Source organism: Oncorhynchus keta, chromosome 29 (genome assembly GCF_023373465.1).
Source record: "Oncorhynchus keta strain PuntledgeMale-10-30-2019 chromosome 29, Oket_V2, whole genome shotgun sequence".
Classification (NCBI taxonomy): Eukaryota; Metazoa; Chordata; class Actinopteri; order Salmoniformes; family Salmonidae; genus Oncorhynchus; species Oncorhynchus keta.
In genome coordinates, this window is record NC_068449.1 from 46,872,967 (window position 1) to 46,900,483 (window position 27,517).

The following is a 27,517-nucleotide window of genomic DNA, read 5'->3' on the forward strand; positions in this document are numbered from 1 at the left end:
GATACAAAAATAACCAAGTCAGCACAGAGTCAATTTTGTATTTAATTTCAACAACACTCACAACTTTGAGTACATTTATTGCACAAAACGATACGTGACACGTAGAATAACTGTTCTCACTATGCTAACACTTCACCCTCGCTTTGATGAAATTAATTTTAGAATACTTTGGATAAAATTCAACATTACACACATCTTTACTACTTTATATCAAGTAAACATGAATTAAGGCACTATCCTCATGTCACTATAAACAACAGCATAAACTTAAAAAGGGACATACTTATCACTCTTAATCAGTGAAGCATTTTATCACACCAACCATCACCATATCTACTTTGCCTCATACTAATTCTTTCCCCGGTTCACTTCATCCAGTTGAAGTTCCCTATACATCCAAAACCAACTAAATTGATGACAAACAAATTAACTAGTTCTACATTACATGAGCCGTGTGCATTTTCTGCTGGTGTATCCTCAGGTAGCTTCTCTCTGAGAACCTCTTCCCACAATGCGTACAGGCGAATGGCCTCTCTCCCGTGTGGATCTTCAGGTGCATCTTCAGCTGGTGCTGGTGGGAGAACCTCTTCTCACACTGGGGACAATTGTAGGGTTTCTCCCCTGTGTGGACCCTCTGGTGCCTCTTCAGGCTGGACGAGTGGGAGAAATTGGCCCGGCATAGGTGGCAGCCGAATGGTTTCTCCCCCGTGTGCATCCTCTGGTGGATCTCCACCTGTTTAGGGAAACTGAAGGCTTTCCCACAGAACGAACACGGGAATCGCTTCTCTTTGGCGCTGCCACCTTTACTGATTCCATCTCTACTACTCTCATTTGTCAATGGGCTTGTATAGCCATTTAGTGTTGAGGCACTGGCATTGTCTGAGTTCTGGTTTAACATTAGGAGAGTGTGAGGAGCATGAAGGCCAGGGAGTGTCTGTGTTGTCGCAGGGTCCATATTCCAGTTGATAGATCCTATAGAAGGCAGGCTGAAGGCAGCACCTGTTAGGGGGTTAACCTGAGGAGCCACCAATGTCTCTGAATCACGACTATAGGAGCAGGATGGAGCATCGCTAGAGTCTGTGTCTGTTCTCTCCCGCCGCATACGGACACCTCCCTGTCCCCGCAGACCAAGTCTACGCCTCACCCTTGTCTCAATCAGTCTGTTGTCATGGAGACTAGGTTCAGTTGTTTTGTGTTGAACTCTCTGTTTCTGGTTAACAGTGTTGTTCCCCAGACCAGAGTTGAGGATGCTGTCCCATCCACTGACCTCCACTATGTCATCTCTGGTCCTGGCCTGCTCAGTGATGTCATCCCCCGGGCCCTTGGCTGCACCCGTCTGGGTCTGGGAATCCAAGATGGCCGCCCAGTCTCCTCTGTTATCCTCCAGCCAATCACCTGCAGGAAGGGGTTACAAAATAGACTTCTAAACATGGCAGAGAAAACTCTACATATGGAGAAGAAAAAAAAGTAAATTACCTGGTCAAGTTCATACATTGTAATGTGTGTTTTTTAAAAACTATTTTCTACATTGTAGAATAATAGTGAAGACATCAAAACTATGAAATATGGAATCATGTAGTAAACAAAAAAGTGTTTAACAAATCAAAATATATTTCAATAGCCACCCTTTGCCTTAATGACAGCATTGCACACTCTTGGCAGTCCCTCAACCAGATTCACTTGGAATGCTTTTCCAACAGTCTTGAAGGAGTTCCCACATATGCTGAGCACTTGTTGGCTGCTTCTCCTTCACTCTGTGGTACAACTCATCCCAAACCATCTCAATTGGGTTGAGGTGGGTGATTGTGGAGGTCAGGTCATCTGATGCAGCACTCAATCACTCTCCATCTTGGTTAAATAACCCTTATACAGCCTGGAGATGTGTTTTGGGTCATTGTCCTGTTGAAAAACAAATGATAGTCCCACTAAGCGCAAACCAGATGGGATGGCGTATTGCTGCAGAATGCTTTGGTACCCATGCTGGTTAAGTGTGCCTTGAATTCTAAACAAATCACAGTGTCACCAGCAAAGCACCATCACACCTCCTCCTCCATGCTGAGAACCACACATGCTGAGATCATGCGTTCACCTACTCTGCGTTCCACAGAAAGATACAGCGGTTGGAACTAAAAATCAAACATTTTGACTCATCAGACCAAAGCAAAGATTTCCACAGGTCTAATGTCCATTGCTCGTGTTCCTTGGCCCAAGCAAGTCTTTTCTTCTTATTGGTGTCCTTTAGTAGATGTTTCTATACAGCAATACGACAATGAAGGCCTGATTCATGCAGTCTCCTCTGAACAGTTGATGTTGAGATGTGTCTGTTACTTGAACTCTGAAGCATTTATTTGGGCTGCAATTTCTGAGGCTGATAACTCTAATGAACTTATCCTCTGCTGCAGAGGAGACTCTGGGTCTTCTATTCCTGTGGCGGTCCTCATGAAAGCCAGTTTCATCATAGCTCAATGGTTTTTGCGACTGCACTTGAAGAAACTTTAAAAGTTCTTGAAATGATTGACTGACCTTTGTCTTAAAGTAATGATGGACTGTCGTTTCTCTTTGCTTATTTGAACTGTTCGTGCCATAATATGGACTTGGTCTTTAACCAAATAGGGCTATCTGCTGTATACCCCCCCTACCGTGTCACAACACAACTGATTGGCTCAAACGCATGAAGGAAAGAAATTCCACAAATTAACTTTTAACAAGGCACACCTGTTAATTGAAATGCATTCCAGGTGACTACCTCGAAGCTGGTTGAGAGAATTCCAAGAGTGTGCAAAGCAGTCATCAAGGCAAAGGGTAGCTATTTGAATAATCTCAAATCTCAAATATATTTGGATTTGTTTAACACTTTTTTGGTTACTACATGATTCCATAGGTGTTATTTCATAGTTGATGTCTTCACTATTATTCTACAATGTAGAAAATTGTAAAAATTAAGAAAAACCCTGGAATTTTTATTTTTATTTTACCAGGCAAGTCAGTTAAGGAAAAATTCTTATTTTCAATGACGGCCTAGGAACAGTGGGTTAACTGCCTGTTCAGGGGCAGAACAACAGATTTGTACCTTGTCAGCTCAGGGATTTGAACTTGCAACCTTCCGGTTACTAGTTCAACTCTCTAACCACTAGGCTACCCTGCCGCCAAATGAGTAAGTGTTCAAAAACTTTTCACCAGTAGTGTACATTTGATTAATTTCATCTTATGGAATGAATAAGGGTCATCACACAGTAATTAAAAAAAAAAATGCATCTCATTGATCTTTTAGATAGAAATTATTCACCAATATTAAAGTGCCCTTTGACATAGAGCACAAAAAAAATAGGATTTGCTTATATGAATAAAGACATTTATAGCCTGTGTCAAAATTCAGCATTTTGACATTTCCCTTTGTACATTTTAACCCACATTTCTATAAGTTTTCACCCTCATTAAGCCCTAGTTATTGTTTTGCTTTGACAAAGTAATTACTGAATATTATTATTTGTTTCATGTGATTTTTACCTTAATTTTAACGTAAATAAATATTATTTTCAAAAGACATTGAACATCTCGTCGTGAAATCATAGTGTAAAATCAGGTGAGCTGGTTATTCTCTTCCTACTCTGAGCGGGTCGAGCATAGCATGTAAACCCTGTTACCCATTGTTATGGGATTTTTATGAATAATGACTAAATGATGTATACATTTAACGTAGAACTGTAACTAATTGAATTCTATCCTGTCTGATGAAGAATGTTTGTACAAAGCCAAAGAATAAGTGACAACTTGTGGACAGACAACTTGTGACCACAGTGAAACTAACAACAGGAGAGATGTCTGGTCCCCATCCAGGGAGGGGAGAAAACGTTGGGTTTGCAGTAGATTGTGTAACATGTGGTAGCATATGATAAGCAATATGTATGTGTTGGAATGGAATTGAAAAGCAGCTTTGTCATTGTCAGAGAGGAGGAGGGACATTTAGGACGCTATAACGCTATATGTGAATGTACATGGGATTATGACCAGAGCTCTCGAGAATAAACGTAACTGACTATTGTGGACTGGTCTCTATCTGTTTCATTTCAACCAGAACCTTACAACTTCTGGGTCACAGACCGAGAATTATAATTGAAGTTCAGCTTATGAACCATGAGAATGTATATTTCTCCTAACACCTATAGATAGACAAAAAACATTTCTAGACTTTTTTAAATTTTTTTTTAAAAGCTTGCATTTAATTTCCCCTTCCTGCTGTACACAACAAGCGTCCATTACCCTAGGTTGAAGAACCACATCGGGAAGAAATGAGAATTTGGATCAGGAAAGTTTCCTCTCAAGACCTCTACAAGCCATAAAGCTGAATAAAATTATACTTTACCGGTTGTCTGTGTGGTTGGTCCTTTTGCAGGTAGGAATGTATATTGTTTGTATTTCCGTTTTTTTATTTTCAATACTGATGCAATTTGCAGGTGACAAACACTTGCACAATGTGCCAGCGCCTAACCTAACGGCAAACACTACCAGCTGATTGCGATAAAACGTGCTTCGTTCGACTACATTTGGCTATTGTCTACATATTGTGCATCACGTGCAATGTGTTAAACTGATTGAAAATACAAGCGACAGAACCTACCGGCACCACAAAAAGTTGGGTAAATAACACTTCCTTTTGGATACCTTATCTCCACCTCCTACTCCCAAAAGGACCAGCAGCATGAACAACCGGTAAAGTGTAAATATAATTTGATTCAACATTCTGCCCTGTAGAGACTATTTCTTTAAGACTTATATCCATGGAGTAACCATGGTAACTGTCTGATTTTAGGCAACCATTCCCTGTCAGGGGATTCATGGCTGATTTAAGATGAATTTATCAACCCTGTTACTGTATTTGGCACTTAATAGCCTTTTTTATTTTATTTAACCCTCGTCTTAATTGCAGAGAAAATCCCCTAAATTATATTTTTTCAACTTGAAATTGTATTACTTTTCCTAGATTGACCCCAACATTAGAAAAAGTGAAACATTGCCTTTGTTCATATTTCCATGAAAGCTGTACACCACTAGGGTACAAAGATTGTCTTAGGATAATTTTTGACCTGGCAAGTTATAAAACCATTTACACACCAGAAAAATCACAAAGACACACACAATGAGAAATTGAGATTATGTGTGCTACTTATTGAACTCAGCCAGCAGCTCCTGAAGAGGAAGATCACCATGGTTGGCACAGTTAGAAAGAACAAGCCTGAGCTCCACCCCTGCAATCCTCACAACAAGGGGGAGAGAGGCCTTCTCGTCAAAGTTTGCCTTCACCCCCATCACCACTCTAGTTTCTTATCTCCCAAATAGGAACAAGAATGTGGTCCTCCTGAGCACACTGCACAAAACAGCTGAGATCAGTAATCGTGAGGACAAGAACCAGCCATCATACTGGACTACAACCACCACAAAGGAGGCGTGGACAACCTGGACAAGGTGATTAGAACTTAAAGCTGCAGGAGGATGACTGCCCGCTGACTCCTGGTCATCTTCCATAATATCATTGATGTGTCCTCATACAATGCCTTTGTGATATGGAGCAAGATCAACCCTATCTGGATGCCTAATAAGCAGAACAAGAGGAGGGAGCAGCTGGAAAAGGCACTTGTAACCCCACACATTCAAAGAAGGGAGCGCGTCCCCACACACCAGCCTCTGCTGCGCTTGTGAAAGCTGTTCATGGGGCTGAATCTTGTCCTGATCCACCAGAGGCTGCAGCTGAGGCAGGCAAGAGGAGGAGATGCCAATTCTGCCACCCAAAGAAGGACTGTAAAACAAATACTATGTGCTGCACATGTGAGAAATACATCTGCAAAGTCCATGCACACACACTTGCATACTGTCCTACATGTGATAATTAGAGTTGATTGATTTATGTTCTTCACGTTTTTGTATCTATTATCTTATTTTATTCTTATTTATTGTTGTTGTTTATACACCTTGTGGGTGGGGGCAATAGTTAAAAAATGGGAGAAGACTAGTATTTTGTAGTTGAATTCCTCATTGTACAGTATATAAGAATATATCACTATGTTGCCAAAAAGGTTCAAGATGTATTGTTGCCCTTCAATAAAATGCATTCAAAACTACTTTCTGCACATTTCTGCTACTTTCTTAGGCTATACAAGTGCTATCTCTTGTATGCATGTTTACACCTATGCAGTAACTTTAGCAATAATAATAATAAACCTCTACTTTAGTAAAGAAAACAAGTATGACAGGTGTGTTGTAATAAAAACGAGTTGTGTCCACTGATTAAATGCAGTCTTTCTGCATTGTCAACAGGGATAACTCAGATATTCACAAAGTTTGTGATGAAAGACAGGTTGTTTCTTCATGCAAAATAGATTTGGGGTTTAAAATTCAATAAAGATGCTTTATTTTAGGGGTTTAGTGAAGGCGGGTAATTTTTTACCCTTAGGACAAGGGGAGTATACAGAATGTTAAGACTACACAAGGGTTAACCTCTTGATGGGGACAAAGTGTTTTTTATTTAATTGAATATGTGCTCATTATTTTTTACACCAAGAGCTTTTACTACTCAAAAGCCACCTAATTGGTGAAACGACCTAATAGCCAGAAGCATCACTATTCCCATTGAAGAGCTATTAAGAGGCAGTTAACCCACTGTTCCTAGGCCGTCATTGAAAATAAGAATTTGTTCTTAACTGACTTGCCTAGTTAAATAAAGGTAAAATAAAATTTAAAAAATACAAATATGTATTTCACCCTTACCTTGCTCCCCCATCTTTAGTCCACTCAGCAGGTCAGTGCTCTCTGGTCCATCTTCTGTTGTCTCCTCTTTGACCAGCATCAGATCAGGCTTCCCATCCTCCATGTCTACTGACTGTAAGAGGTACAGAAAAACATTGTGTTGGATCAAGAAATCTGATATGAGCATCTTCTGATTGGGAAATGAGGGACTGCTATGAGTACTATGCAAAAATGTTAGTTGATTTGATTACTTGACGGTCTTTAATGATTTGATAATTCAAAAGACATGGTCCCACACTTAAGACAAAAAGTGCAGATCTAGGATCTGTACATATAATCTTATTCATTATGACCCAAAAAGGCAAAACTGATGCAGATTAGCACTCACACTGAGAAGCTTTGTGGATTCCGGCCCTGACCTAATACAATTCAGACTCTAGTTTACATTGGGCTCACCTCAGTGAGACTGTAAGTGGTCCTGTGCTGCTCAGCTGATTCCTCTGTGGGTTCAGGAGAAGGTGTAGTCTGGTTGTCCTCCATGACCATTGTTCCCTCAGGGTTCCCCAGACTCTCCTCACACCCCTCCTCCTTCACCAGCACCATCTCTGGACCCTCCTCCTGGAAGAGACAGGTGATACTCTCAGGTTACATACACACAGGACATTTCTGGAAGCATTTTCATTTATGTGACATTTGAGAAATGTACCAGACCCATATGCATTGGGTGCGTAACCTGATTAGGCCGGTCCACCCACGGTGCTCAGAATGACAGAAATCACATTTAGACTATGGTAATTCATCTCAATAGAACGTCCTTCTTACCGAATTCCGATGCGCACTTTGAAGATGTTAGAATAACTGTCCACATGTACTTTTCTTTCAGCCAACAAGATGAGTAACCAACAGCAGAATCACTAGCCTATGTCAAGACTACACCCCACAGTAGAAAAGTGTACCTGTTCTATTGGTCAGCTTGTCGTTCTGTGCGAGTAAGAAATAGCCTATTCCAAACAGACTTTGGGACACTTGTGGGATGAAAGATCCCAAATTCATACAACCAGTAGGCCTAGGCTACATAAGAAAAACATTCAATCGCAATGAGGCTGATACAACAGATCAGAACGTTTACCTTAAAATGTTGATAAACTATTATTTCTTCACATTATAAGCACAGCAATGTACACAAGGCAGTGTGCAAATTGTCGTTCCATAATGCAATTAGCGGGACAACATAAGTCATCAAAAGTGCACCGCACATGAACGCGTTTCAACAGTTTTGAAGTCACTATTAAAAATAGCTACTGTTTTAAATTCTCAACTGGTAATTGAAGCGAGCTTCCCATTCAGTGCATCACACACCACTTCCAATGTGAGCTGGAGGCATTATGCTGTTTGAAACATTAACGTTTTACTTCATATTATGAGGCAAGCTTTAGGTGTATTTAGTAAGAGTATATTGGTTATAAAGTGCTGTTGGGTTTATGCAGAATAGGGTGAGATCAGATGTGATGTATACTGAAGAGAGTCTCAATGAAAGTGTTAGAATGAAAAGTCCCATTTTGTGTTTATTAAACAAACAAGTGTTAAATACACCATATGAAAACCACACATACACGTCTCAACAAAAAATCTGCATGAACTTGACGAATTGCATTCATTTTCTTTTGAATGGAAGTAATGAAATAGGCATTTGTGACCACCATATAGCTTACAAAGTACAAACACAATACGGTAACAGATTTGTAGGCTAAAATATCACACAATGTCTAGATGCAATATTCTACCCAGGAATATTCAACACTGAAATCTGTTACTCTCGGTATTCCAAATGCATCTGTGGATCTTTTATGCTGACAACAATGACAATTAATCTTTGTCTTTAATGCAGGATTTGATCTACATGTCAGAAGACCTTTCTCCCGTGTGGACCTTCAGGTGCATCTTCAGGTTACCAGCCTGGGCGAAGCGCATGTGACACTGGGTACAGCTGTAGGGTTTTTCCCCCGTGTGGACCCTTTGGTGCCTCTTCAGGGTGCAAGCCTGGGCGAAGCGCATGTGACACTGGGTACAGCTGAAGGGTTTCTCCCCCGTGTGGACCCTCTGGTGAATCTCCACCTTCTGGGGGCAGCTGAAGCCTTTGTTACAGAACATGCAGAGGAACCGTTTCTCTTTACTATTGCCGGATGTGGTGCCCCCTCCCTGAGCTCTAGCCCTTTTGTTTGAGTTCAATGCCTGATCAAAAAGGACGCGACCGTGTGAATCGGAAGGTGCCATCGACGTGGACACTGGGTCGCAATCCCTGAAAGTGAGTAAAGGGGAGTGGGTCACGACATTTAGATTTTTTTCTATGCTTTCACTATAGTCTAAGAAGCCACTGGTGTTGCCTTGCGAGTGTCCTTCTCTTAAATGAGTCTCGTCTGCATTCCATGTCAGAGGTGCATCACCCTCCACTTTTACAGTCACCTCATCTATGACTATAACCTCCCCTTTCTTATCTAGGGACCCTTCAGAGTAGACACTACCACTGTACCGGTCCATTTCCCCTCTCATTGGATTAGTCTGTGTATCTAAGCCCACAGGCATGTCACCAGGTATCATCTCTGTCGCTGTAGCATATGAACAGGACGGATCATTGCCAGCCTGTAACGCATCACCTGTGTCCTGATGGGATAGAACCGTCCTTGGGCTACCATAAAGTAAATACTCTGAGCGGGGAGCAGGTGGACAGCCCAGTTTCCCGAGCCCCATTAAAGTCTCGGTGTCTGTCTCTGACTTGAGGCCGGCGTTCAGCGTTCCACTGACCTCCGTGATGCTGCATCGGTTCCTGGGCTGCGCTGGGGCAGTGGTGGTGTCCTCCATGGCTACAGGGGGCGCCACTCCAGCCGCTGCTCCAGTCTGGATGTCTCTGCTGTGCCGCGGGTCCTCCTCTCCTTCAGACCTCTCCAGCTTGACCCCAGGACCTGCAGCATCTGCATCCTGACACAAGAAGTATGTGTTTTTTAATGGGCTTCACGCTTATATCATCAAATTCATGAGAACGTGTTCAAATAAGATAGTGTCTTCATAAAGTACAGTGGGGAAAAAAAGTATTTAGCCAGCCAAAAATGTTGCAAGTTCTCCCACTTAAAAAGATGAGAGGCCTGTAATTTTCATCATAGGTACACTTCAACTATGACAGACAAAATGAGAAGAAAAAAATCCAGAAAATCTCATTGTAGGATTTTTTATGAATTTATTTGCAAATTATGGTGGAAAATAAGTATTTGGTCACCTACAAACAAGCAAGATTTCTGGCTCTCACAGACCTGTAACTTATTCTTTAAGAGGCTCCTCTGTCCTCCACTCGTTACCTGTATTAATGGCACCTGTTTGAACTTGTTATCAGTATAAAAGACACCTATCCACAACCTCAAACAGTCACACTCCAAACTCCACTATGGCCAAGACCAAAGAGCTGTCAAAGGACACCAGAAACAAAATTGTAGACCTGCACCAGGCTGGGAAGACTGAATCTGTAATAGGTAAGCAGCTTGGTTTGAAGAAATCAACTGTGGGAGCAATTATTAGGAAATGGAAGACATACAAGACCACTGATAATCTCCCTCAATCTGGGGCTCCACGCAAGATCTCACCCCGTGGGGTCAAAATGATCACAAGAACGGTGAGCAAAAATCCCAGAACCACACGGGGGGACCTAGTGAATGACCTGCAGAGAGCTGGGACCAAGTAACAAAGCCTATCATCAGTAACACACTACGCCGCCAGGGACTCAAATCCTGCAGTGCCAGACGTGTCCCCCTGCTTAAGCCAGTACATGTCCAGGCCCGTCTGAAGTTTGCTAGAGAGCATTTGGATGATCCAGAAGAAGATTGGGAGAATGTCATATGGTCAGATGAAACCAAAATATAACTTTTTGGTAAAAACTCAACTCGTCGTGTTTGGAGGACAAAGAATGCTGAGTTGCATCCAAATAACACCATACCTACTGTGAAGCATGGGGGTGGAAACACCATGCTTTGGGGCTGTTTTTCTGCAAAGGGACCAGGACGACTGATCCGTGTAAAGGAAAGAATGAATGGGACCATGTATCGTGAGATTTTGAGTGAAAACCTCCTTCAATCAACAAGGGCATTTAATACAAAACGTGGCTGGGTCTTTCAGCATGACAATGATCCCAAACACACCGCCCGGGCAACGAAGGAGTGGCTTCGTAGGAAGCATTTCAAAGTACTGGAGTGGCCTAGCCAGTCTCCAGATCTCAACCCCATAGAACATCTTTGGAGGGAGTTGAAAGTCTGTGTTGCCCAGCAACAGCCCCAAAACATCACTGCTCTAGAGGAGATCTGCGTGGAGGAATGGGCCAAAATACCAGCAACAGTGTGTGAAAACCTTGTGAAGAGTTACAGAAAACGTTTGACCCCTGTCATTGCCAACAAAGGGTATATAACAAAGTATTGAGATAAACTTTTGTTATTGACCAAATACTTATTTTCCACCATAATTTGCAAATAAATTCATTACAAATCCTACAATGGGATTTTCTGGATTTTTTTTCTCATTTTGTCTGTCATAGTTAAAGTGTACCTATGATGAAAATTACAGGCCTCTCTCATCTTTTTAAGTGGGAGAACTTGCACAATTGGTGGCTGACTAAATACTTTTTTGCCCCACTGTATGTATACCTCTTGACTCATTCCACATGTTGTTACAGCCTGAATTCAAATGTATTAAATTGATTGTTTTTCCTCACCCATCTATACACAATACAACATGTTGACAAAGTGAAAACATATTTTTTAGAAATGTTAGCAAATTTATTGAAAATGAAATACAGAAATATCTAATTTGCATAGGTATTCACACCCATGAGTCAAAACATGTTAGAATCACCTTTGGCAGTGGTTACAGCTGTGAGTCTTTCTAGGTAAGTCTAAGAGCCTTGCACAGCTCGATTGTACTGTATAATATTTGCACATTATTCTTTTTTAAATTCTTCAAGCTGTCAAGTTGGTTGTTGATCATTGGTAGACAGCCATTTTCAAGTCTTGCCATAGATTTTCAAGATGATTTAAGTCAAAACTGTAACTAGGCCACTCAGGAACATTCAATGTAATCTTGCTAAACAACTCCAATGTATATTCGGCCTTGTGTTTTAAGTTATTGTCCTGCTGAAAGCTGAATTTGTCTCCCATTGTCTGTTGGAAAGCAGACTGAACCAGGTTTTCCACTAGGATTTTGCCTGTGCTTAGCTCTATACCGCTACTTTTTATCCTAAAAAAACTCCCTTGTCCTTGCCGATGACAAGCATACCCATATCATGATGCAGCCACCACCATGCTTGAAAATATGAAGAACGACACTCAGTGATGTGTAGTGTTTGCCCCAAACATAACGCTTTGTATTCAGGACATAAAGGTAATTTCTTTGCAGATATACAGAGCCTTCAGAAAGTATATAGACACCTTGACATTTTCCACTACAGCTTGTAGCGTCATACCCAAGAAGACTCAAGGCTGTAATCACTGCCAAAGGTGCTTCAAAGTACTGAGTAAAGGGTCTCAATACTTAAGTAAATGTGATCAGTTTAAAAAATATACATAAATTTGCAAAAATGGCTAAAATCCTGTTTCTGCTTTGTAATTATGGGGTATTGTGTGTAGATTGATGGGGTGGACAATTTAATCAATTTTTGAATAAAGCTGTAACCTAACAGTATGTGGAAAAAGTCAAGAGGTCTGAATACTTTCCGAAGGCACTGTGCGTTGGTGCCTTACTGCAAACAGGATGCATGTTTTGTTATATTTGTATTCTGTACAGGCTTCCTTCTTTTAACTCTGTCATTTACGTTAGTATTGTGGAGTAACTACAATGTTGTTGATTCATCCCCAGATTTCTCCTTTCACACCCATTAAACTCTGAACTGTTTTAAAAATCACAATTGGCCTGATGGTGAAATCCCTGACCAGTTTCCTTCCTCTCGGGCAACGGAGTTAAGAAGGTTGTCTGTATCTTTGCAGTGACTGGGTGTATTGATACACCATCTGAAGCCTAATTAATTACTTCACCATGCTCAAAGGTGCACTTCTTTGTTAGGCATGGAAAAACCTCCCTGGTCTTTGTGGTTGAATATGTGCTTGATAATCACTGCTCGATTGAGGGACCTTAAAGATAATTTTATGTGTGGGAAACAGAAATGGGCTAGTTATTCAAAAACCATGTTAACCTCTATTATTGAACACGGAATATGTCCACGCAACTTGTTAAGCACATTTGTACTCCTGAACTTATTTAGGCTTGCCATAACAAAAACTTTACTCAATACATTTCAGCTTTTAATTTAGTATTAATTACTAAAATATCCTACAAACAAAATTCCACTTTGACATTATGGGGTATTATGTAGAGATCAAAATCTAAATGTAATATATTTTCAATTCAGGCTGTAAGTAGTAAGACACATCGGCGAAAGTTATTAAAGTCTCATTTGAACTACAACTCAGCAGCCTTGTTAGCGTGCCTGCTCAAGTTGAGGACTTACAGGACGATAAAACCTTTCAATTACAGTCCATTTGATGTGCTTTATATTAGATTACGCTGGAGCCATTTTACTGAACACTGCCAGCCAGTACTTTAAGAAAATTATAAACATTCCATTTTTCGGCTTTGTGCTTCTTCTTGGTCGTCAAATACGTTGAAAACCGGCATAGGATAAGTAAATTACCTCAGATACACATACATTTGATTGATATATATATATATATATATATCAATGTAAATTTTAAGCAAATTCGTAACCTACAAAACGAGGGACCATGGATAACAATGTTGAAGGGAAGTCTTTCAAGCTCCCCTAAGACAGATATCTGAAGTGAATAGCTGAGGGGAGCCTTTCTGAAACAAACAGGCCACATTTGATTTACAAAACGACTGTAATTTTTAATGCAACACTATTACACTAACCTCTATCATGATAACGTGCTGGGTTGAGGTTCCACTCCCCTCATCAACCGTGATTGGTTGGTCATCTCGCCATGCATTGGGTCCCACTGGCTTCACAAAATGTATTTGGCCTCCAGTGAGATGTCCGTCACCTGAAAGAGTGATTGAGGAGATGAGGTGGTTTGATTAGCGACTGTCTATGCTCAACAGTATATTCCCACTATTGACAGTTGACACTGTCTAGAATTGGCAAGAATATAAGGTATCACTTCTCATAACTGCTTTATATTCTATTTATTGATTGGTGTATTATATTCCATGCATCACATTGTTTTCATTGAGTAAATAGGAAATACAGTAAATCAAGACCTGGTTAGAATATGAAATTGTGTCTTTGCCCAAGATAGCTAAGTTTACTATTGCATACTATCCTTCACATGACCAAGACCGAATTCTGGGTAACACATCTGGACACAGAGGGGAACGGACACTGAGCTACTGTATATTTGAACAGCAACAGGCCGCACAGCCTCCGCCTTCTGCAAAAAGTACCTTTTGCCATTCCTCTGTATTGGTCGAGGATCTTGCCACTACTGGGACGACTGGCGAGGACGCGCTCTCGCATTGTCCTGTCGGCGCGCTCCCGTGCCACCTTCAGTTCCTGTAGCTGTAATTTCCTGCGCAATGCCCTGTTCTGTTTCTGGCTTTCAGAAATTTCCAAACGAAACACTGCATAGTCGTCATCTACGAGTTTACAGATCTCTGCCACGGCTGCATTCGCTAGCACCTCCATGATGGATGCTATTTGCGTGTGAAAAACCATACAGTTAGCCATTGTTAGCAGCTAGCGTTACCTATAACGTCAATCAACCAAGTCCTGTCTCCAACGCGAATTAAAGACTACATGGCGTAAGTATGTGATGCTGTGTAGTTAAAATAATAATATTTTGTGTTCCATGGCGTTAATAAACGTCTAAATAACAACAATAAAAACGCTAACGTGGAAATTGTTCTTGGTCACTGTTCACTTCCGTTTACAGTGAAGAGAAATGTTATTGGTTAGCGTCGTAGCGCAAATGGTGTGCCTAAATGAAAAGCGTATGCGCGCTGTTCTTCTTCGATGAGGTTTAACGGCGGTTGGCATCCAAATATGTTGCATTACCGCCACCTACTAGACTGGAGTACAACTCACTTATACTTTGCTTGAAAAAAATGTATAAATACCCTTTCACCCTTACACTCACCAAAATATGTAATAAATATAACACCACCCTACTCCCCTATTTAAATATATTTAGTCCTACCTCATGCCAACAACCGGAAATGATGAGACATCACTTAACACACCCTGTAACTCTTCTGATGTCAAGTCTCGCACACCCAAATACCTCTCTGCAGCTGCCACCAAAACCTCAATTTTCTGCGGCTTACGTTCCATCCCTGCAGTTGATAACCATTGTTATACATGCTAAAAAAAATCAAATCTTACTGAAACATATATCCCTAATTGGCCTAACTAACTAAGGTTTAACGGCGGTTGGCATCCAATAAATGTTGCATTACCGCCACCTACTAGACTGAAGTACAACACCCTTATACTTTTGCTTAAATAAATACCCTACCATCTAACACTACACAAAATAAGAAAAAAAGATCACCACTATTTAAAACTATTTAGTGATACCTCAGGCCAACAACCTGAAAGCATGGGACACCACCACTTAACACACCCTGTAACTCTTTTGATGTCAAGTCTTGCACACCCAAATATCTCTCTGCAGTTTTCATCCCTGCAGTACAGTTGATGACCATTTCTATAAATGCTAAAAATCCAGTCTTACTGAAACATATATCACTTGTTGGCCTACCCCTCTGTATTGGTGCAAATCTACTACTCACACCACTCCTCTCAGGATCCCTCCCCCTTGACCAATCTTCCTCTACTTTCTTCACTGCCTCAGCATAAGACAAATTTTGCACTACTCTAACCCTGGAAACCCCAACCTGAGTCTCTTGCACGGGAGATTTCTGATCTCCAGCTCCAAAGGCATCACTACAATTCACACATACCACTACTTTTCCCAATGCTACACATTCCTTTGTCTCATGTCCTTCTGCACACTTCTCACACCTAGGATCCTCCCTCCTACACACTGCTGCCACATGCCCATAAGCTTGACATCTGTAACATCTTAATGTAACATCACTTTGTCTGGCAAAGACTCAACATAAAAATTCAAAAGAACAGACAATGACTCTTCTGTTTCCCCACTCTCGCCACCCTGTCTGTGTCGCACCAAATGACGAGCATCACAAACACCGGGAATCTTCCCCTTCAGTTAGTCAACTTTTACATTTACTGCTACCCCGGTGATCACTCCTTTCAATGGTGCCCTTTTCTTGGGAGCGAAACAATTCACATTTCTGCCCCCATTCGTTTAACGGCGAGCGCCTTCTCTCTTTGACCAGCAGTAACACAAACAATTATCACAAGACCACTTCTGGTTACCCTCACTGATTCCACAGCACCCAACTCTGTTTTCACCCACCCTGAAACCACAAATGGATCAGCCAAAAGGCAAGGGTCCACTTCTGAGTTCTGAGCCCTCTCCTGTACTCCCTGTTCACCCACGACTGCGTGGCCACGCACGCCTCCAACTCAATCATCAAGTTTGCGGACGGCACAACAGTGGTAGGCTTGATTACCAACAACGATGAGACTGCCTACAGGGAGGTGGTGAGGGCCCTTGGAGTGTGGTGTCAGGAAAATAACCTCACACTCAACGTCAACAAAACTAAGGAGATGATTGTGGACTTCTGGAAACAGCAGAGGGAACACCCCCCTATCCACATCGATGGAACAGTAGTGGAGAGGGTAGCAAGTTTTAAGTTCCTCGGCATACACATCACAGACAAACTGAATTGGTCCACTCACACAGACAGCATCGTGAAAAAGGCGCAGCAGCGCCTCTTCAACCTCAGGAGGCTGAAGAAATTCGGCTTGTCACCAAAAGCACTCACAAACTTCTACAGATGCACAATCGAGAGCATCCTGGCGGGCTGTATCACCGCCTGGTACGGCAACTGCTCCGCCTTCAACTGTAAGGCTCTCCAGAGGGTAGTGAGGTCTGCACAATGCATCACCGGGGGCAAACTACCTGCCCTCCAGGACACCTACACCAACCGATGTTACAGGAAGGCCATAAAGATCATCAAGGACATCAACCACCCGAGCCACTGCCTGTTCACCCCGCTATCATCCAGAAGGCGAGGTCAGTACAGGTGCATCAAAGCTGGGACCGAGAGACTGAAAAACAGCTTCTATCTCAAGGCCATCAGACTGTTAAACATTGAGTAACATTGAGTGGCTGCTGCCAACACACTGACACTGACTCAACTCCAGCCACTTTAATAATGGGAATTGATGGGAAATTATGTAAATATATCACTAGCCACTTTAAACAATGCTACCTTATATAATGTTACTTACCCTACATTATTCATCTCATATGCATACGTATATACTGTACTCTATATCATCGACTGCATCCTTATGTAATACATGTATCACTAGCCACTTTAACTATGCCACTTTGTTTACATACTCATCTCATATGTATATACTGTACTCGATACCATCTACTGTATCTTGCCTATGCTGCTCTGTACCATCACTCATTCATATATCCTTATGTACATATTCTTTATCCCCTTATACTGTGTATAAGACAGTAGTTTTGGAATTGTTAGTTAGATTACTTGTTGGTTATTACTGCATTGTCAGAACTAGAAGCACAAGCATTTCGCTACACTCGCATTAACATCTGCTAACCATGTGTATGTGACAAATAAAATTTGATTTGATTTAGTTAACTACAGTAGTTGGCTACTACCATCAAGTTGTTGTGTTATATTAAGCCTGTTTCACTGTTTGCAGAATGCATACTGGCATTTGAATTTAGCACAGGGAAAGGGAATCTGGACACAATGTGGACACCCGTAGACACATTTTAACGTTTGTGTGGATGCATGAAGTTGTTGGAATTCCATGATAGGAACTCCAGGATCAGAATACAAAAGCTGCATTAACTGTCAAGTCTAGACATGGCCTCAGAACTGACTGAAACGAATCCGTTCGTCCCCACTCAACTCTTGCCGTACGACATAGTCCCAGTCAGTATTAGATAGAACAGATGGGAACAGAAGTCCTCGGGGGGCGGAGTGGTGTCACACTTTTACCCCATCCCTAGCAAACATCCCTAAACTAATTGCATTCTAAACTGATTTTTAAACTTTTACTGTGAAAAGTACACAAATGAAAATGTTTTTTTTTTAAACATGTTTTGAGCAAAATAGTGGTTTTTAGACAACTGCAAATCCGTGATGTCATCGGCCTCCACCCTTGCTTGAGGAACATTTAGCAGACGCACGTATCCAGAGCGACTTAAAGGAGAAATTAGGGTTAAGGGCCATGCTCAAGAGCACATTGGCAGACTTTTCACCTAGTCATCTCTGGGATTTGAACCAACAACCCGGTCCAAAGCTCCTAAGCGCTAGGCTACCTGCCGCACCTTACAGCCATGTGTAGCTGGCAGCATGTATCTGAGACAAATAATTTGGCCAACAATCTCTCATGGCACCACATGTTCCATGACCGTAACATTCTTATTTACATTTTCAGTAATTGCCTGAGAACTTGTCCATGATACCCATTAAAATTCCTTCTCAGAGAGTATTCTTGAGTGACCCCTTCTACATGATCACTGACACCTTCAACTTTGAGGGTAGCTATGAAAACTAGGCATGATTATTCAGCATTTTACAGATAAGAAACTACCGGACATTCACCCCCCCTTTAACTTCTTACGGCTAGGAGTTCACGTAGCGGCACCCCTCGACAACATTCCGCTGAAAAGGCAGCATGCGAAATTCAAAAATATTTTTTAGAAATATGTAACTTTCATACATTAACAAGTGCAATACACCAAATGAAAGAAACTTCTTGTTAAAAAGGCTTTACAGCGAAAACACAACATAGGATTATGTTAGGTCAGAGCCAAGTCACAAAAACACACACAGCCATTTTTCCAGCCAAAGAAAGGAGTCACAAAAAGCAGAATTATAGATCAAATGAATCACTAACCTTTGATGGTCTTCATCAGATGACACTCATAGGACATCATATTACACAATACATGTATGTTTTGTTCGATAAAGTGCATATTTGTATCCAAAAATCTCAGTTTACATTGGCGCATTACGTTCATTAATGTTTTACTTCCAAAACATCCAGTGATTTTGCAGAGAGCCACATCAATTTACAGAAATACTCATAATAAACATTGATAAAAGATACAAGTGTTATTCACAGAATTAAAGATATACTTCTCCTGGATGCAACCGCTGTCAGATTTTTTTAAAACTGAAAAAGCAAAACATGCAATAATCTGAGTACGGCGCATGGCAGATATCCGCCATGTTGGAGTCAACAGAAGTCAGAAATAGCATTATAAATATTCACTTACCTTTGATGATCTTCATCAGAATGCACTCCCAGGAATCCCAGTTCCACAATACATTTTTGATTTGTTCGATAATGTTCATCTTTATGTCCAAATACCGCCTTTTTGTTAGCGTGTTCAATCCAGTAATCCAAATTCATGATGTGCGATCACTAGGAGCAGACGAAAAGTCAAAAAGTTCCGTTACAGTCCGTAGAAACATGTAAAAGGAAGTATAGAATCAATCTTTAGGATGTTTTTAACATAAATCTAAAATAAAGTTCCAACCGGAGAATTCCTTTGTCTTCAGAAATGCAATGAACTCAAGCTAACTCTCACGTGAACGCATGTAACGAGCTCATGGCACTCTGCCAGACCACTGACTCAAAGAGCCCTCATTCCCTCCTCCTTCACAGTAGAAGCATCAAACAAGGTTCTAAAGACTATTGACATCTAGTGGAAGCCTTAGGAAGTGCAATTTGACACCATAGACACTGTATTCGATAGGCCAAGAGTTGAAAAACTACAAACCTCAGATTTCCCACATCCTGGTTGGATTTTTCTCAGGCTTTCACCTGCCATATGAGTTCTGTTATACTCACAGACATAATTCAAACAGTTTTAGAAACTTCAGTGTTTTCTATCCAAATCGACTAATAATATGCATATATTAGCAACTGGGACTGAGAAGCAGGCAGTTTACTCTGGGCACGCTTTTCATCCAAATGTGAAAATGCTGCCCCCTATCCCAAACAGTTTATGCTCTATGTATCTTCAGTCCCTGTTGTGGTGACATCTAAACTAATGCAGACAGGGAGGCACTAATGTAGGTGTGCACCAAGGCTGTTTTAACTCTCCAAGCACACTTGTTAGCTTTTGTATGTAGTGTTTCACACAGATTACTATAGAGCTACTGAACACAGAGGATAGGAGGCACTGTCACTGGAGGTATGCTCAGGCAAAAAAACATTGCGAAAAACAATGAATTTAACTACTGCAGCAAAAGAATAAAGCCCCCCCCCTCCTCCTCCTCCCCAACTTGTGCTATACAATGACTTACCTGGACCCCCTATTGAGATGTGTCTTTTGTCAACTAATCAGGTGTTGAGGTAAAAAGGAGACTGGTGTGCCACTTTAAATAGGCTGTCTAAATACAGTTACAGGCACCTTAATTGCTCCCCGTGGACATACAGTGGGGAGAACAAGTATTTGATACACAAAGCATGTCATTTTTATCATAGGTACACTTCAACTGTGAGAGACGGAATCCAGAAAATCACATTGTATGATTTTTAAGTTATTAATTTGCATTTTATTACATGACATAAGTATTTGATCACCTACCAACCAGTAAGAAATCCGTCTCTCACAGACCTGTTAGTTTTTCTTTAAGAACCCTCCTGTTCTCCACTCATTACCTGTATTAACTGCACCTGTTTGAACTCGTTACCTGTATAAAAGACACCTGTCCACACACTCAATCAAACAGACTCCAACCTCTCCACAATGGCCAAAACCAGAGAGCTGTGTAAGGACATCAGGGCTAAATTGTAGACCTGCACAAGGCTGGGATGGGCTACAGGACAATAGGCAAGCAGCTTGTTGAGAAGGCAACAACTGTTGGCGCAATTATTAGAAAATGGAAGAAGTTCAAGATGACGGTCAATCACCCTCGGTCTGGGGCTCTATGAAAGACCCCACTCGTTGGGCATCAATGATCATGAGGAAGGTGAGGGATGTGCCCAGAACTACACGGCAGGACCTTGTCAATGACCCGAAGAGAGCTGGGATCACAGTCTCAAAGAAAACCATTAGTAACACACTACGCCGTTATGGATTAAAATCCTGCAGCGCACGCAAGGTCCCCATGCTCAAGCCAGCGCATGTCCAGGCCCGTCTGAAGTTTGCCAATGACCATCTGGATGATCCAGAGGAGGAATGGGAGAAGGTCATGTGGTCTGATGAGACAAAAATATAACTTTTTGGTCTAAACTCCACTCGCCGTGTTTGGAGAAAGAAGAAGGATGAGTACAACCCCAAGAACACCATCCCAACCGTGAAGCATGGAGGTGGAAATATCATTCTTTGGGGATGCTTTTCTGCAAAGGGGACATGACGACTGCACCGCATTGAGGGGAGGATGGGTGGCAAGAAGGTTTGCTGTGTCTGTCAGCGTAGTGTCCAGAGCATGGAGGCGCTACCAGGAGACAGGACAGTACATCAGGAGATGTGGAGGAGGCCGTAGGAGGGCAACAACCCAGCAGCAGGACCGCTACCTCCGCCTTTGTGCAAGGAGGAGCAGGAGGAGCACTGCCAGAGCCCTGCAAAATGACCTCCAGCAGGCCACAAATGTGCATGTGTCTGCTCAAACGGTCAGAAACAGACTCCATGAGGGTGGTATGAGGGCCCGATGTCCACAGGTGGGGGTTGTGCTTACAGCCCAACACCGTGCAGGACGTTTGGCATTTGCCAGAGTGCCCTGTGCTCTTCACAGATGAAAGCAGGTTCACACTGAGCACATGTGACAGACATGACAGAGTCTGGAGACGCCGTGGAGAACGTTCTGCTGCCTGCAACATCCGCCAGCATGACCGGTTTGGCGGTGGGTCAGTCATGGTGTGGGGTGGCATTTCTTTGGGGGGCCGCACAGCCCTCCATGTGCTCGCCATAGGTAGCCTGATTGCCATTAGGTACCGAGATGAGATCCTCAGACCCCTTGTGGTCTGTGGTCACCACCTGCAGAACCACTCCTTTATTGGGGGTGTCTTGCTAATTGCCTATAATTTCCACCTGTTGTCTATTCCATTTACACAACAGCATGTGACATTTGTCAATCAGTGTTGCTTCCTAAGTGGACAGTTTGATTTCACAGAAGTGTGATTGACTTGGAGTTACATTGTGTTGTTTAAGTGTTCTCTTTCTTTTTTTGAGCAGTGTATATGGATGAGCAATGGCCGAGCGGCATAGGCAAGGTGCAATAGATGGTATAAAATACAGTATATACATGTGATATAAGATATGTAAACATTATTAAAAGTGGCATTATTTAGAGTGGCATTATATAAAGTGACGAGTGATCCATTTATTAAAGTGGTCAGTGATTGGGTCTCAATGCAGGCAGCAACCTCTCTGAGTTAGTGATTGCGGTCTGATGGCCTTGAGATAGAAGCTGTTTTTCAGTCTCTTGGTCCCAGCTTTGAGGCACCTGTACTGACCTCACCTTCTGGATGGTAGCGGTGTGAATAGGCAGTGGCTCAGGTGGTTGATGTCTTTGATCATCTTCTTGGCCTTCCTGCGACATCGGGTGCTGTAGGTTTTATGGAGGGCAGGTTGTTTTCCCCCGGTGATGCGTTGTGCAGACTGCACCACCCTCTGGAGAGCCTTGCAGTTGAGGGTGGTGCAGTTGCCATACCAGGCTGTGATACAGCCCGACAGGATGCTCTCGATAGTGCATCTGTAAAAGTTTGTCAGAGTTTTGGGTGACAAGCCAAATTTCTTCTGCCTCCTGAGGTTGAAGAGGCGCTGTTGCGCCTTCTTCACCACACTGTCTGTGTGGGTAGACCATTTCAGTTGGTCTGTGATGTGTATGCTGAGGAACTTAAAACCTTCCACCTTCTCCACTGCTGTCCCTTCAATGTGGATAGGGGGTGCTCCCTCTGCTGTTTCCTGAAGTCCACGATAATCTCTTTTGTTTTGTTGACGTTGAGTGGGGAGGTTGTTTTCTTGACACCACACTCCGAGTGCCCTCACCTCCTCCCTCTCTTGTCGTTGTTGGTAATCAAGCCCACTACTGTGTCATCTGCAAACTTGATGATTGAGTTGGAGGCGTGCATGGCCACGCAGTCATGGGTGAACAGGGAGTTCAGGAGGGTGCTGAGCATGCACCCTTGTGGGGCTCCAGTGTTGAGGGTCTGCAAAGTGGAGATGTTGTTTCCTACCTTCACAACCTGGGGGCGGCCCGTCAGAAAGTCTAGGACCCAATTGCACAGGGCCTCCAGCTTGATGATGAGCTTGCAGGGTACTATGGTGTTAAATGCTGTTGTCAATGACCGGCCATCCTACACCCACTTACCGGCCACCCTAGACCCACTACAATTTGCTTACCGTCCCAATAGATCCACAAACTAATGCAATCGCCATCGCACTGCTTACTGCCCTATCCCATCTGGACAACAGGAATACCTATGTAAGAATGCTGTTCATTGACTATTGCTTAGCATTCAACACCATAGTACCCCCTCCTGCCAGTTGAGGACTTGTGAGGCGTCTGTTTCTCAAACTAGACACTCTAATGTACTTGTCCTCTTGCTCAGTTGTGCATTGGGGCCTCCAACTCCTCTTTCTATTCTGGTTAGAGCCCGTTTGCGCTGTTCTGTGAAGGGAGTAGTACACAGCGCTGTATGAGATCTTCAGTTTCTTGCCAATTTCTCGCATGGAATAGCCTTCATTTCTCAGAACAAGAACAGACTGACGAGTTTCAGAAGAAAGTCTTTGTTTCTGGCCATTTTGAGCCTGTAATCGAACCCACAAATGCTAATGCTCCGCATACTCAACTAGTCTAAAGGCCAGTTTAATTGCTTCTTTAATCAGCACAACAGTTTTCAGCTGTGCAAACATAATTGCAAAAGTGTTTTTACTAATGATTAATTAACTTGGATTAGCTAACACAACTTGCCATTGGAACACAGGAGTGATGGTTGCTGATAATGGGCCTCTGTACGCCTATGTAGAAATTCCATTAAAAATCAGCCGTTTCCAACTACAATAGTCATTTACAACATTAACAATGTCTACACTGTATTTCACTGCATTGTATATTTTCTTAATTCCATTCCTTTACTTAGACTTGTGTGTATTGTGTATATGTTGTGAAATTGATAGATATTACTTGTTAGATATTACTGCACTGTTGGAGCTAGAAACACAAGCATTCTGCTACACCCGCAATAACATCTGCTAAACACGTGCATGTGACCAATAAAATATTATTTGATTTGGTGAAGTCTCACAAACTCCCCTATGGCAGATAGATAAAGATGTACATGTAAACAAATGAATAGCTGAGGGAAGCCTTTCTGAAATAAATAGGCCACATCTGATTTACAAAGTAACTCATATTTTATGCAACACTATTACACTAACCTCTATCACGATAACGTCCTGGGTTGAGGTTCCACTCCCCTCATCAACAGTGAATGGTTGGTCATCTCTCCATGTATTGTGTCCCACTGGCTTCACAAAGCTCCTGTGGCCTCCAGTGAGATGTCTTTCACTTTAGAGAGTGATTGGGGTAAAAGGTTAACTACTGTCAATGCTCAACGGTATGTTGTACACTATTGACACTGTCTAGAATTGGCCAGGATGTAAGGTAACACTTCTCATAACTTCTTGATATACTATTTATTGATTGATGTATTATGTTCCATGTATCACATTGTTTTCAATGGGTAAATAATAGTAAATGCAGTAAATCAAGAATCTGGTTAGAATATGATATTGTGTCTTTGCGCAAGGTAACAAAGTAATCAGGTGAATTATTGCATACTATCCAAAACCTGTCCAAGACCCATATGTGGTTAACACATCTAAATGAACATACACCGAGGGGAATGGGGCATTATGCACTGTAAGAGATCTCGTCCTCCTCTTCTGAGGAAGAGTAGCGAGAAGGATCGGAGGACCGATGCGCAGCGTGGTAAATGTTCATGATGTAATCTTTAATAAATCAAAATGAACACTGAAATACAAAACAATAAAGTGAACAAACGAAAATCGAAACAGTTCTGTCTGGAGACACACACAAAGACAGAAAATAAACACCCACAACTCAAAAGTGAAACCAGGCTACCTAAGTATGATTCTCAATCAGGGACAACGATTGACAGCCGCCTCTGATTGAGAACCATTCTGGGCCGAACACAGAAATCCCAAATTATAGAAAAACGAACATAGAAATCCCACCCAACTCACGCCCTGACCATACTAAAACAAAGATATAATAACAGAACTAAGGTCAGAACGTGACATGCACCTCTTGCCATTCATCTGTCTTCTGCTAAATGTACCTCTTGCCATTCCTCTGTATCAGTCGATTGTCTTAGAATAAAAAAGATGAGCTGGCACACACCCAGAAAAATTATTTTATCAGTACTGGGACAACTGGCGAGGACGCGCTACCATGCCCCCTAAAGTTCCGGTACCTGTAGTTGCTGCCGCAATTCCCTGTTTTCATTCTAGCTTTGCGTTACAGTGCCTTCCGAAAGTATGCAGACCCCTTGACTTTTTCCAAATTTTGTTACATTTTAGCCTTATTCTAAAAGTGATTACATTGTTTTTTTCCCCTCATCAATCTGCACACAATACCCCGATAATAACAAAGCAAAAACTTGTTTTTTAAAAATTATTGCTAGTTTATTAAATATATAAAACTGAAATATCACATTTACACAAGTATTGACCCTTTACTCAGTACTTTGTTAAAGCACCTTTGGCAGCGATTTCAGCCTTGAGTCTTCTTGGGTATAATGCCACAAGCTTGGCACACTTGTATTTGGAGAGTTTCTCCCATTCCTCTCTGCAGATCTTCTCAAGCTCTGTCCGGTTGGATGGGGAGCGTAGCTGCACAGCTATTTTCAGGTCTCTCCAGAAATGGTCGATCGGGTTCAAGTCCGGGGTCTGGCCGGGCCACTCAAGGACATTCAGAGACTTGTCCTGAACCCACTCCTGCATTGTCTTGGCTGTGTGCTTAGGGTCATTGTCCTGTTGGAAAGTGAATTTTCGCCCCAGTCTGAGGTCCTGAGCACTCTGGAGCAGGTTTTCATCAAGGATCTCTGTACTTTGCTCCGTTCAACTTTGCCTCGATCCTCACTAGTCTCACAGTCTCTGCCACTGAAAAACATCCCCACAGCATGATTCTGCCAGCACCATGCTTCACCGTAGGGATGGTGCCAGGTTTCCTCCAGACGTGCCGCTTGGCATTCAGGCCAAAGAGTTCCATCCTGGTTTCATCAGACCAGAGAATATTGAACTATACCTGTTCTAGCATAGGTTTACTATCTCTCTAAAAAAACAGTTATTAACACAAGCCTGTTAAATAATTCAAAGTTAAAGGGGTATGTGGTTAATTACCCTCTTATCCCAAGACACTAAACATTATAACTATAATATGTCAGATAAAGAATGATTCCCAGATATCACCTAATGTACATCTCAAGACACACTGCTACGATTTCTTCCCATTGTGGACACTCCTATGTCTGATAAGGCTACTCAGGAAGGAGAAGCTCTTGTGACATAATTTGCAATTGAAGCTGTCCTTGGTGTGAACAGTCTGGTGCTGCTTCACATACCTTGCCTCAGCAAAGTGCTTCCCACACGTGGGGCAGGCATACGGCTTGTCGGCGTCCGACCTAATGCTCGGCCTCCCACATTGTGACCCAATGACACCAGAGGAGGTAGAAGCAAGAGTTTTTGAGCTCCCTCCTTGACCTCTAGCCATTGTTTGGGTGTTGTTGGAATTGTGTGCTGTGTTATAGGCTAGGTACCTCTTATGGTGAACGCCCATCCTGACCCTGTCTGTATTGGTGGGGTAAACCTGAGGTAAGTGAGGAAGGCTAGACCCAGGCCCAGGCCTTCTATGAACCAAGTCACCAGGCATTGGACGAGGCCCTGAAGGAGAAGACAGACTTGCTCTCTGTGAAGGCTGAAGCCCAGGGTGACCTACTCTGTTCATCATGGATACTGTGGTGTTTGTATCATAGGAACAGGAGGGTTGATCTCTATCAGCCCCAGACTGCAGCCTGGATCCCTGACTGGAGCCTCTGTTTCTCTGATGACCAACAGGACTGAGGTGGTTCAGTCCACCTGTCCACTGGTTGTGTTCTGTGTAGTGGTTGTGGTGGAGTCCCTGTCCCTCACGGTTGGGTCCTAGTTCTGACTCAGGAAGGAAGAGTGATGGCTCCAGATCCAGGGTTTTGATTGGGGGCCAGGGTTTGTGACCACCCACCTCAGATGTCCAGTCTCTTCCGTCAGCAACACCAGACATCAGCTGGTCCTCATGGACTGCAGACTGTAAACACAAATTGTACAGAAAAGCATAAAGATGTATATAAGAAACTCTTTGCTGTACACACAGAAGCATGACATGATATTATAAAATGTTAACCACTGTCAAGTACCTAACAATACGGAGCCATTGGAGTTTACTATGAAACAATGTCCATAAGTGTTGATTCAAAAAGGAAATATGCTTTGGTTCGACTGAGATGAGGGAAACTCAGTCTCTGCAATAATACAAAAATAACCAAGTCAGTCACCATAGCTACCCCCCGCATACA

General features: G+C 42.3%; 2 protein-coding genes across 2 annotated transcripts in view; both read right to left on the minus strand.

Annotated features, from left to right (window-relative positions):
• The window catches only part of LOC118361940 (zinc finger protein 205-like), a 52,055-nt gene that overhangs the window by 11,351 nt on the left and 13,187 nt on the right, over positions 1-27,517 (minus strand). Inside the window, exon 7 of the mRNA XM_052485326.1 lies at positions 25,247-27,249. Within this exon, the coding sequence (XP_052341286.1) occupies positions 26,404-27,249 (846 nt within the window). The 3' untranslated portion in view covers positions 25,247-26,403. The remainder of the gene's footprint in view (positions 1-25,246; positions 27,250-27,517) is intronic.
• On the minus strand, positions 25-14,738 carry LOC118361917 (zinc finger and BTB domain-containing protein 20-like). The gene is made up of 6 exons (XM_035742147.2): positions 14,233-14,738; positions 13,702-13,832; positions 9,544-9,717; positions 7,198-7,359; positions 6,763-6,874; positions 25-1,395 (listed from the first exon to the last, which is right to left on the minus strand). The coding sequence occupies exons 1-6, from the start codon at positions 14,513-14,515 to the stop codon at positions 437-439; spliced, it is 1,821 nt and encodes a 606-aa protein (XP_035598040.2). The 5' UTR covers positions 14,516-14,738; the 3' UTR covers positions 25-436.

Bases quoted from the DNA above. Each gene is read 5' to 3' on its own strand.
- LOC118361917 (XM_035742147.2), bottom strand. From the start codon at position 14,515: ATGGCTAACTGTATGGTTTTTCACACGCAAATAGCATCCATCATGGAG. The intron at 13,833-14,232 runs GTACTTTTTGCA...TCACTCTTTCAG, and splicing joins ATACAGAGGAATGGCAAAAG to GTGACGGACATCTCACTGGA. The intron at 9,718-13,701 runs GTTAGTGTAATA...TTCTTGTGTCAG, and splicing joins AGCACGTTATCATGATAGAG to GATGCAGATGCTGCAGGTCC.